Source organism: Aulonocara stuartgranti, assembly GCF_965226115.1.
Source record: "Aulonocara stuartgranti genome assembly, chromosome: 14".
NCBI lineage: Eukaryota > Metazoa > Chordata > Actinopteri > Cichliformes > Cichlidae > Aulonocara > Aulonocara stuartgranti.
The window spans coordinates 15,133,657-15,146,906 of NC_138950.1; the positions used below are offsets into that span (position 1 = coordinate 15,133,657).

The window sequence follows — 13,250 nt, forward strand, 5'->3', positions numbered from 1 at the left end:
CTCCAGCGGCCTGCTCGAGACAGATACCCGGAAAAGGCAGACTAATTTCCCGCGTGCAGCAGCAGCTTGGCCCGCTGCTCGTTCCGGACCATTTTCTGCCCTTAGGATCGTTTGAGGGTGCATTAATTTTTTTTAATCAACAGGAAATGACGTATTTGTTTTCACGTGGTAGCGGAAGTGTGTGCTGCAGACACGGGAACCGAACCATATGCTCCGGCGCTGCGCGAAACACACCCGCGGCAGAGGCACTCCTCCCCGGGGGAGCAGGAGCAGCAGCGCCGCCTGGGGACATTTTCGGCTTCTGCAAAAAAAATTAAAAACGGATCGAAATTAATGTTGGTGCCAATCTTTTGTCCATCTAAAGGCCTAATTATAATAACAATAAAATATTACTTCAAATGTTTTTTTTGGAAAATATTTTATGTTTTATGTTTTATGTTTTTGGGGCAAAAAAAGCAGTGCGCTCATGTGACGAAACCGGGATATAAAGGGTTAAAATCCGCGAAATGTAATTAAAACTTGACATGAATATTTCAAGGAGAAGTAGGTCTAAAAGATTGGCTAATTTAAAGTGGAATAAAATATTAATATATAAATTTTTTATAGCACTTTTTGGGCGTGGTCGATAGTGTGCATTTTATGAAATGCGCTCCTGGAAAAAAAATAAAAGGCGATCGAAATGACTGTTGGTGCCAATCTTTAGTCCATCTAAAGGCCTAATTATAATAACAAACAAATATTACTTCAAATGTTTTTTTTGGAAAATATTTAGTTTTTTTGTTTTTTGGGGCTAAAAAAACAGGGCGCTCATGTAATAAAACTGGGATTTAAAGGGTTAAAACAATGAAAATATAATTAAAACTTGACATGGATATTTTAAGCAGAAGTAGTTTTAAAAGATTGACTAATTTAAAGTAGAAAAAAATATTGATATATAACATTTTTAGAGCGCTTTTGGGGCGGGACCATTTTTGGTCCCGAGGTTCACGAAAGGATGGGATTTTGAGGTTCTACCAAAGGTTAAAAAACACTATATCGGATTCATATCGGTATCGGCAGATATCCAAATTTATGATATCGGTATCGGTATCGGACATAAAAAAGTGGTATCGTGCCATCTCTAATATAAAGTACTATACAACACTCAGCATTACAGTTAACAAGTGGATTCTCCCATTTCAGTGCAGCATTTACAGCATTTACCAAAAAACAAGATAAGGACAAGTATAAAGCAGAGATGTGTTTCTGTTAGAGGAGTTAACCTGTGGAATAGTTATGACAGTGATTTAAAAAGGTGTAGTCCATTTTCCTTGTTTAAAAATATGTTTAAAAATAGAGTATTAGAAAAATATATATATCAAGAATGAAAAGAGCAAAAAAAAAAGAAAACCCCCAAAATAACCTCTTGACTCTTTTGCTTTGATGTAGTTACTTATCTAAGGTGGAAAGTTTTTTTTCTTGTTTGTTTGTTTTGTTTGTTTTGTTTTTGCTTTGTTTTATTATTTGCTTCGAGCCCTGTGTACAGGAGCTGCATGCAAAAAGATCTTTTGTTAAAAGGGTTGGTGTAATAGGCAAATGCTTCAGCCAATACCTTTTGATTAGCCTTGTCTCATGCTTTCTTGCTTTGTGGTAGATCTTTGTTCTGTCTTCACTGAGATATTTGAATGCTAATCAATAAAATCAAATCAAATGAAAAAAAAAGCAAGAAAAAAGAAACACCTATTGCTTAAAACATGGAAGGTGAAAGTGGACAGCATCCTTGTTTTTTTTTAAAACATAAAACTCATTTCCGCTGCTAGGAGCAGTATGACTCTTTTTAGAGCAGTGCTCCTTGGGGTAAGTTACCCTTAATACATGTAGAGTTTAATGTCCACCTTCAGTAGCTAGACTTTGTGTCACTGACAATGGGCCAATCTACCTGGGAGACAGATTCCATTCAGCATCAGCAACAATGTACCAGATGTGAGATGAAGAGCTAACACAGCGCAAAGGCAAGAGTACATGATCAGCAGTTTAGAGGTATTTTAGACATTCAACACCAACACATTTTTTTTTGTTAACTCTAATTTTTGTTTACACTAACAACTCATGTTCTAAAGTACCATATATTGTATTTCGTTCTGATCTTACACCAATGAAGAGCTTGACTGTTATTGCTGTTACCAATATATTAAGAGAAAAAAAGTTAATCTTTCCTGATTTCATTTGCTATGTATCTATGTCTAGCTGCTCTTTGAGAATCATGAATAAAACACATCCATAGACAATGCAAAGCAACTACTGTCATCAAGTTAGACTGTGCTGCAGTCAGCAATGGTTATGCGTGGAAGCCTGTTGATAATGAGAACGAACAAGATAGGGAATAATAGATACTCTTACTGTTTTTATCAGCATTTTATTGCATGTTATTCAAATCAAAACCTTCCCGAGTTTGACAGAACAAAATAAAAGCATGTCATGATGAATGTGTAAATGACTCAATAACCTTTAGCTATCAGTCACTTGGTATGTTTTTTTTTTTTGTTGTTTTTGTTGTTGCTGTTGTTTAGGTAAGTTGCAAAGTAAGTAATAAAAACACATCACAAAGGAGAAGTAGTTTCTATAAAGACAGTATCAATTGGAGTGTATCCTGCTGACAGCTCCTTTCTATTCTGACAGGATGGTGACCAACTAATTATGTACAAATGATCAAATTAAAATCCCATTTTACCGCATTCATTTTTCAGAGTGAATTTGGTGCCTTCTTCCCCATCATGTGTTTCTTTGTATTCTTCTCTGGTTTCGTTAGGATTATATAACATTTGGGTATGAAGATGCAAATTAGCAGTCCAAAACTGGAAGCAAGTATAGCAAATATTTCTACAGCAACACTGAACTTCCCAGGAGAGCTGACATATGCTGGGACAAATGTAATCCATACTGCACAGAATATCAACATGCTGAAAGTGATAAACTTGGCCTCATTGAAATTATCGGGCAGTTTTCGAGCTAAAAATGCAAAAATAAAACATAAAATAGCCAAAACTCCTATATAACCAAGCACAGCCCAAAAGCCTATAGCTGAGCCTAGAGCACACTCCAATGTGATCTTGTCTTTAATTTCTTTAAAATTCTTAAATGGAAAAGGAGGAGAAGTTGTTAGCCAGATGATACATATGTTAATTTGAATAAGAGTGAATGCTGTAACACAGAGTCTCTGCTGTGTCTGCCCAAACCATTTTTTAACATTACTACCTGGACGTGTAGCTCTGAAGGCCATTAAAACAACCATAGTTTTTCCCAGAAGACAAGAGATACAGAGGACAAAGGTGATGCCAAATGCTACATGTCGGAACATGCAGGACCAATCAGAGGGCTGACCAATGAAGGTCAGAGAACACAGAAAACACAGAATTAAGGAGAAGAGCAGCAGGAAGCTCAGTTCAGAGTTGTTTGCCCTGACAATAGGAGTTTTCCTGTACTTGAAGAAAATACGTATCACACCAATCGTCATGCATGCTCCGAATAAAGATGCTGCAGTAAGCAGAGCTCCCATAATGTCTTCATATGATAGAAACACTGCTTCCTTCTTTATACAGGCATCTCTTCTTTCATTTGACCAAAACTCATGTAGACATCTCACACAGGTGACTGAATCTGGAAATGAATATTGAAGTAAATGTTACTCTTACTGAGTATAATAGTTTATGCCTGCATTTGCATCTACAACAACATCCATGTAATATTCTACTGGTACTGTACAGTCAGAAGATGATAACCAACAAATATACTCAGTGACTGCTACACTGTTTTGTGGTTAGGTGAGGATGGATAAATGAGACATTTAAAGTGCTCAATAGCTCTTGTGATTATGGCATATTTTTTGTTTACATTTTAAAGCAAAGTGCATAATGTTATAATTTCTTTCCAAGGAGCACAGAAGTAGAAATGTTCATATACAAATTCATAAAGCTCTGCATACACCTCTGTTTTTTGGATATAAAAATTGGCAATGAAAACAACCTCAAATACTATTTTGGGACCTCATTTCTGTTATTGAGAGGAGAAAAAAATGAACTCAATGAACTCAATTATTTTTCATCAACAACAAACACCAGCTACTATTGAGAGGCCTAAACAAGAATTATCATGTCACAGTAAGAAAGTGGACTACTGTATGTATAAATATGATTTTGTAAGCCGCCAAAATAAATACAGAAAATAAAGTGAACTTATGCAATTTAGCACAGACTACTTTTTGATTTCTTCACGTAGTTCATCTTTCTGAACTACTCCACTTATACAATCCCAACAGAGCACTTGGATCGTCCAATCACATGCTCAACCTAGGTCTCAACTTAAGTCAAGAAGTGATCGGGCCTTTGCAACCGTGGCACCTAGACTCTGGAATAACCTCCCTGTTCATATTCATACCGCCGAGTCTATCCAGTCTTTTAAATCTCATCTTAAAACCCATCTTTTGATTCTAACTAGTTGGCTGTTCTAACTTGTTGTGTTGTTACCTATTGTTTGTTGTCCTGTTTTATTGTTTTGTCTTAATTTTCTCATGCTTTTACTGACTGTGAAGCACTATGGTCAACATTGTTGTTTTTAATATGTGCTATACAAATAAATTTTGATTGATTTGATTTGATGTGAGAAATTTTTATCTGATTTTATTTTTCAATTCTAATTCATGACTGAGACCTGGATGAGCACCAGAAAATGGATGGATGATTTCCACTTCACCATATACCATATTCATATTGATAGCTAAAGAGGTTTTTACTGTATAACCATATCCACACTGTACACTGAACTCAAGATTACTCTAAACAGAAGACTGTGTTTTTATTATGAATGTCGATTATGTGTAATATTTATAATTTTCACTTTGTTGTTGTTACTCCTTTATATGTTTTTTTATTATTTTGGTTGTATTGGATTATTATAAGGCATCAGTCCTTATTTTGACAGTGCAGCATCATTTATAAAATGACAAGTATCTCTTGTTATTTTATATTGGTTACTGGTATGAAGTGTGTTAAAATACCAGAAATGGTCTGAAAACCACGCAAACATTTCTTATTGTGTTCATAGAGCTACAAACTGGAGCAATGTTCTTGATCATGTCTTTATCTTTCTACAAATGAAAATAAACATAATAAAAATTCAACATGAAATATATGGTAAAGATGGGATTTAATTTACATTTCTATATGTGGCTTTACTGTTCATAGTTTAAGAAGGCGATCTGGATGCTGATGTTATCTGCAGTAAATATAAACCAATTATTTAATTTTAAAAACATAGTTTAAAATGATTCAGAAATTCTCCAATGAGCTTCTAACATGTGTTGGAAGTATTTATAACTGACAATAACTTGCCAATGAAATGCAAAAAGCCTTAAAAAAAATATCACCACACCTGTAACGTTGCTGATTTCTCCCTCTGCACATCTTATGCAGTCATAGCAGCAAACAGGCCTTCCTTTCTGGAGAACCTTGCGTGTTCCTGGGGGACATTTCTCACTGCAAACTGACAAAGGCACCTGGATGAATTTTAAGTAATTTATTAAAATTTAAGCATTAAAATAATGACAATAATAATGCAAAATAATTTAAATACAAACTGATATCTTAAAAGTAAAATAGAAGGGAAAATGTATCGCAGCATACCTGCTTTGAGTTTTTTGCCCAAATTAAAGCCTTGCTTTGCAGATGTAGCTGTTTTTCTACAGCTAATGATGTATCATACAGACCAACTGTTACAAACTCCACAATTCCGTTTTCTCTTGGCTGCCAGTTTATAATGTCATACTTTGCTGCTGGATCTCCATTCTCATTAAAGTAAACCTCATCTCCTTCCTTTGTTGTGAAGTGACTCTTTCGTATGTGTTGTAGAATCTAAGACATATGACATAGCTAAATTAGTTTTGACAGATATGCTGAAAATGGACTGGCTGAAGAATATGAAAGAAACCATTTCTTTAAATTAAAACTATTTTCTTGCCAATGTGACTTAATATGAAAAATATAATTTAAGCTAGTAAAAAGCTCACCATGAATGGATCTAGCTGCACATTTTTGTTACATGTTTTGTTACAACTCAGGATATTGTGAAGTGCATGGGCCACTGCATACACTCCTTTGTAGACATTGTTAAAGATAGGCATGAGAGACATGTCAATGAAGCTGTTTTGAACTCCAGTCATGTCTTCATGTCCAGTACACTCTCTCTGAATGTCTGATGATGACTTCAAGTCCTTGAATTTACAACTAAATAGTGTCTCCCAGAACTCGGTAAACAGTTGGGTATTAGACGAATTCAGTGGCTTCTCAGTCAGTATGAAATTTCTCAGGCCAGTGACATGTGCTATGGGAATGGAAAGACCTATGGCACCATCCAGTATGTGATGTATGTCCATTTCTGCAGTTTGTGAATCAAATATCCAAGACTCAGTGCCTACCCACTGATACCCAGACAAGTTATGGTACAAGAACTCATGTAGAAGCACATTCAAATCTGGACGGGAAAGGAAAGTAACAATCACCTTGGAGGTTGAAGCCTTTATAATTTCAATTATCCTTTGTATTTTGGCAGATGGATCTGTTCTAAAGAAAGATACTGAATACTCCAAACAGATGCCCAGCTGCTGTGCAGTTTCTGTGAATGTGGCCATGCCATTATTTCCATAATCACTGTTGGTTCTGATAGCTCCAACCCAAATCCATCCAAAATGCTTGACCAAATGGGCCAGGGCTCTGCTCTGGTAGTAGTCACTGGGTATTGTTCTGAGGAAGGATGGGTACTTGGTTTTGTCACTGAGACAAGCACATGTGGCCAAATGGCTGATCTAAGAGAGTACAAAATTTATATATATATAGAAATGACAAAAAAATCTATCTATCTGTCTTTAGATATAAAGAAAGAAGTCTACACACCACTGGTAGAAAAAAAGGTCCGGTGACAGTAGCTAACGCTATTGTTGTAGAAGAAGAGGTTGCTCCTATTATGGCCTGTACATGTGCAGATGTGGTACATGGTGTCTTTGACGGTACAGACACATTACCATTAGCCAAAGCTAGTGTAACTCCTACACTTCTTGCAACATTGTCACAAGTATCATAGATTTTATAACCCAGAGAGATTCCTGGCAGTAGGTCTGTACTTTTATTAATCTCCTCAATGGCAAAAAGCATAGCCTGGGCAAACTGCAAATCTCTGAAATTTAAACTTAATTGAGACGATAATAGACACTTATGAATAATTTGCTTTGCATCATGTTCTTTAAAACAGAGACTAATAATTATGTATAAATCATTAAACAGCAACATAAGCATTTCAAACAACAATATTTGATGCAAACAATTTATAAAACTGAGAACATTAAAATATTTATCAAGTCTTATTAGCATCTACATATTTCAAGCAGATTCTTTTAAACTAAATTAATTTCTGCGGTGTCATTTACCTGGCGCATTGTAGTGGCAGAGGTTTATTCATGTAGGAATCCTTTCTCTCTTTCCAGCTTGTGTGAAAAGAGAACATACCCCCCAGTATAATATCCCCATTCTTAGATAGTACTGGGTTCTCAGGATCTCCTCTCTGTCTGCACACTGGCTCCTCAGCATGAGAGACAGATGCCACCAACAACAGTTGTAGAAATGCCCATCCCTGCTCTGGCCATTTCTGTGTTGATGTCATTTCTTGAGCTAAGCCACTTAGTGGCATTAAAAGTATCTTGATGAAAATGAAAGTGTACTGGTATTTATACCTTTCAGTGCAACATTAGAAATAATATAATAGTAACAGTGTATTCTCTATAGACCTACGGGGTTGGGCACAAGGAGGGACCTGCCCTAATTTGTATTTTAATGTAGTTTAATATATGTAAAATAATAGTATACACACATATCCCCATTTAAATATGTAACAGTGCAAAACTTCTTAAAAATAAATATGCACAAAATTTTTTTTGCGCATGTGAAATGTGCATTGAGCTCTTCTTATATGGCAATGAAGGTCATATATTTACTCTCTTATCAAGTCAATATCTTAATTAACAAGTGGATGCACTGAAATATTATTTACTGTATTTCATACAATATTTTGGGCTACTCTTAGAGCTTTACACAACAAGTCACAGTCACTTATTCATCTCCATATTCACAGTGAAGATGTAATATTTTGAGTCTAAATTCATTTGCTCACTCTCACATACATACATTCTTCTTTCACATTCATATATTACTGTATACATGTTTATGAGGGCATATTTCAATTCATTTTAATTCAGTTTTATTTATATAGCCCCAAATCACAACAACAGTTTCTTCAAACCACTTGATATTGTAAGATGAAAAACCTATAATAATACAGAGTAACCCCAACAATCACATGCAATCACTTTGGTGAAAGTGGTAAGGAAAATTACCCTTTTAACGAGAAGAAATCAATGACAGAGCCAGGTTCAGAGAGGTGCGGCCATATGCCATAACCAAGTGGGGGTTAGGGGAGGGAGACAGGACAAAAGCCATGTCGTGGAAGAGAGCCACAGATTAATAATAACTTGTAATTAAATGTAGATTTTTTTTTTTTTTTTTTTGCCTGTCCCGTTTGGCTCTTTTGCCATCAGAATTGTTGTCTAAAGGCAAAGAAAGATGCCCAACGGATTTACTTTACCAAATTGACCATCCCAGCCTTGCCATAATGGTCCATTTGATTCACCTTTTATTGTTTATTTTATTTTCACTTACTGAACATGGGACAGACTTGACTGGGGGAAAGAAGGGGAGAAAGAAAGAGGGAAAGAGAAACAGCTGAGAAGAGGGACGGGGGAGAAGGGCAAAAACCAAAAACCAACAGAATGAGCAGGAAAAGAAAAAAAAGAAGAAAAAAAGAAAAAAAATGCATATATCAATCACCTGGGTCACCTGCTGAGAAAGAAAAAAGAAAACAAGCAGAAGAGAACAAGAGTAATAGAATAAACAACATCACAATGATATATGGGAATATGACAGTAAATACTAAATATTAAACATTATTGTGCAGCACATAAGATCAACAGAACACAGTGTGCTTTGAGGTAGGAGCCAAAAAGGGTGTAGTTTGTGGGTGTGATCACCCGTGTGTACACCTGTGAGCATGGACGCGCTTGTTTTTTGTTTTTTAAAAGGTTCCTTCATGTAATGATCTGCTCGAGGGTGTGGGGGGGCCACAGCCCCGTCCTCCAGGGCATGAAGCAGGTATGGAGGAGATCAAAACTCCAGACATCCAGAGGCCCCCAGAACACAAGAGACCAAGAAAGACCAACAGAGGGGCAGCCGTGCCACTGTCCCAGAAAGAGCTGAGGAGAGTCCCAGATGAGGGCTCACTCAGCACCCGCGGAGCAGAAGCCAGGGGGAGTTGCAGTGACGTGCCCGTGAGCTCCGCCGGCAGCCAGCCGTGCCTGAGTGACCGAGCCCCAGGCCGAGAGGCCGGGGGCACCCCACCTCCGAAGTGGCCCGAGCAAGCCCCAGGCTCCAGGCCCCGATAAGCGGCCGCCAAGGAGTGAGCCGGTGTGTACCTGGACGCCCATCCCCGGACACAAAGAACCACCAACGCACCGACGTCTGAGGGAGTCCGCCACTGGCAGGGGAAGTGGTGGTAGGGGGAGATAGGCCTCCATACCTTGGAGGGCCTAAGATGTCCCCAGAGAGGTGGCGCCTGACACCCAACCTGACATATAGACACAGAAATACAGGCACACACATATACAAACATCCATTCCCACCCTCATGCTCTCATATACACTTACTCCACACTCAACCAACGTGGAGACAGACATAAAGAGACACTGTACACACGATCACACTCCCCAAGCGTACTCTAAGCCCCGGGTCTAGGTACCCTTGCCCCTGGAGGGGGGGAACTGCACCCAGACCCAGGTGGTGTTACCCTTTTCCCTGCGGTGGGGGGAGGCAGACCGCCCCGACTCCGCAGCAGCAGGAAGGCCCCACACTCCAGACCGCAGTCGAACGGCCAACTCCTCCTCCTAGCCCCCCCGCTCCAGCAGGTCGCAGAGAACGGGGGTGAGAGAAGACTCCAAACCTCCCTCCACCCGCTCATTGTAGTGTTGATGCATGTGTGTTCTAAGGTGCATTTAAAACCCAGGAGGGCATGGAGCTACCTGCCAGAGAGCAGCAGGTAAGCGCATGGTCCCTCCTGCTGGCCCTCAATGTCTACGTGTATTTAACATTGAGAGGTGGGCAACGACGCCAGGGGTGGGGTGTACACCCTGATGGTACTTTGGATTCCGTGTATCGTGCCCACCCCCAAGATCCTATATGTATGTGTAATGAGAGTGTGAGTAATGTGAATGTCTAAGTTGTGGGATAAAATTGAGGCAGGGGCAGCCAGAAGGGGACGGGGGGGGTGGCCTCCTCTGCACCCTGGTGACATACCCCTACTCCAAGGTCCTGCATGTGTGGGTGGTTGTGATGGAGCGGGAAGAGGGAGGCAGCTGGAGATGGGGAGGGAAGGAAGGGAGGGGCAAGTGACCCCTCCCTGGGGCCAGCTCCCCCGCTGACCCCAGTAGGCACCCCCATACTCCGCGACCCACCAGGGAAAGGGGGCCCAGGCCCATCCAGACCGGGGCCCAGCGCAGCAGCGCCTCCCGGCCCCACAGAGCCCAGGACAGTCCACCCAACCCCACCACAGAGAAAACTGCACCCACCCCACCATCCACTCTTCTTCCAGACTACATAAGACAATAAACACCCAGGCTGAGATCTTCCTCCACCTCTCCTGTATCTCCCCCTCCTGTAGAGAGAGCCCCTGAGGAGAGGAAAGCTCCTGCAAGATGTGACAATCTTCCCTACCAGTTGAAGAGCCCCCCAGGTGGCTCGATGCACCGGCGGCACCCTGCTCCAGGGCCGGGCCCCCATGCACCCACCCGCCCACAACCCCGGCAACACACCAACCAGGACCCAAGCCCCCGAGGCCCGGCCCGGGCCCCAGCCCAGAGACGGAGCGCCCCCAGAACCTCACGCCCATCCCGGACCCACCCAGGGGCAGCCAGGCTACCAGGTCAGTAACCCACGTCCGTCAGCACAGACCCTCCCCTAGTCCCGCTGCACGCAGCCGCGAGGAAACAGTCACCTGAGAGCCAACAGAGCCCCTAACCGGACATGACCGCTACCCCGGGTTGAGCCCCCCAAGGAAAATGCCTCCGGGGACTATGACCCCCCACCCCCACTAGGTGATGGAGCTGATCAAAGGAGCCCAGAGCAATTGATCTGATGTGGTGGCAGAGGCTGTATCAAGACTAATGTAATCTAATAGATAATTTCTATATTGGTTAGAATTAAGATTATTTTTATTTTTCCAGTTCATGAGGACTGTTTTCTTGGCTATGCATAGGGCAGTGAAAACCATATGGGCGATATTCTTTTCTGAAGTGACATTATCTAAGCTGCCCAACAAACACACTAAGGGGGAAGTTGGAATGTTACATTTCAGACACTTTGATAAGTCTTCACATATCTCGCGCCAAAACTTCTGAACTGGTGGACAGAACCAAAGAGCGTGGATATAATTGTCCGGTGAATTGGTTTGGCAGTGTGAGCAGTTGTTGGTAGACGTAAAGCCCATCTTGAACATCCGATGACCTGTATAGTGCACTCTATGTAATATTTTGTATTGAATTAATTGAAGACTGGGATTTCTAATTAGATGAAAGGTTTTTAAGCAAATCTGAGACCAGAAGTTTAGGTCTAAGTTAACTGATAAATCCGCTTCCCATTTTGCAATAGGAAGTGATATTGATTCATCCATTTTAGAAAGCATTCTGTATATTTTGGATAGTAATTTGGGGGTTTTAAGAGTAAGAAATTGAACCACACTTGGTGGTGTTTGTAGTTCAACTTGACCCGGTTTAAATTTCTTTTTTACTATGGATTTAATTTGTTGATATTCTAAAAATCTTTTCTTGTTGATCCCATATTGTGTAACTAGTCTGTCAAATGAAATCAATTCTGTTCCTTCTAGTATATGTTCTAAATATTTGATTCCTTTACCACTCCAATCTGAAAAGTTTATCATATTATTGTTTTGTAATATGTCAGGGTTGTTCCAGATAGGTGTACGTTTGCATGGGATTAATGAAGACGCTGTCAATTTTAGAAACTCCCACCATGCTGTCAGAGAAGCGCTGATGTTGATGCTTTTAAAGCATTCATGTCATTGGATGTTTGAGCTGATAAATGGAAGGTCTGAGATCTCTAGATTATTGCAAAGTGCTTGTTCTAAATCAAATTCAAATTCAAATTTTATTTGTCACGTACACAGTCATACACAGTACAATATGTAGTGAAATGCTTGGACAACTGCTCGTGACCTAAAGAAAACAAAAAAGGAAAAGGCTATGAATAAGATAGGAAATAAATATGAAAAATTAAAAAGGGTAAATTTAACTAGGAAGGAATAAAATATAAATTAAGGTTAAAAATGAAATAACTGTACAACACAAATTAGAATGAAGGGTAAATTTAACTGGGAGAATAAGATAAAATATATAAATTAAAGTTGAAAATAAAATAACTGTACAACAAAATACACAATACACAATATAGAACTATATAAGAATGTATGAAGAAATCTAAATATAAATAAATATATACACAATAACAGCAGCTGTTCAAGTATTAACCGGAAATGAAGAATATAGTGACCAGTGTTGTGCAAAAACAATGTCCAGAAAGTCCAGTGTGTGTGTAAGAACCATATGTGTGGGTCAGTACTGTGTGGTGGTGTGATTGAGAGACCGTATCGCCTGCGGGAAGAAGCTCCTCCTCAGTCTCTCTGTGTTGGTCTTCAGGGAGCGGAATCGCTTTCCTGACCTCAACAGAGAGAACAGTCTGTTGTTGGGATGGCTGAGGTCCTTCACGATCTTCCTGGCCTTGGTCCAGCACCGCCTGCTGTAGATTGAGTGCAGGTCAGGGAGCTCGGAGCGGATGGTGCGCTCAGCTGACCGCACAACCCTCTGTAGAGCTCGTCTGTCCTGCATGGTGCTGTTCCCGAACCAGGTTAAGATGTTTCCCGCCAGGATGCTCTCTATGGTGCACGAGTAAAAGTTCCTGAGCACCTTGGAGGGCAGTTGGAAGTCTCTCAAGCGTCTGAGGTGGTAGAGACGCTGTCGGGCCTTTTTCACCACGGTGTTGATGTGACAGGACCATGACAGGTCCTGCGTGATGTGAACTCCGAGGTATTTGAAGCTGTCCACTCTCTCC

The 13,250-nt window shown here is 40.2% G+C and overlaps 1 protein-coding gene across 1 annotated transcript; it reads right to left on the minus strand.

Annotated features, from left to right (window-relative positions):
- Nucleotides 1-2,722: 2,722 nt before the first annotated feature.
- LOC309688121 (extracellular calcium-sensing receptor-like) lies at nucleotides 2,723-7,686 on the minus strand (the record flags this gene model as incomplete). Its single annotated transcript, XM_082503596.1, has 6 exons — nucleotides 2,723-3,636; nucleotides 5,407-5,530; nucleotides 5,658-5,885; nucleotides 6,041-6,835; nucleotides 6,924-7,215; nucleotides 7,454-7,686. 6 exons carry the CDS (start codon nucleotides 7,684-7,686, stop codon nucleotides 2,723-2,725), a joined length of 2,586 nt encoding a protein of 861 aa, XP_082359722.1.
- Nucleotides 7,687-13,250: the final 5,564 nt, after the last annotated feature.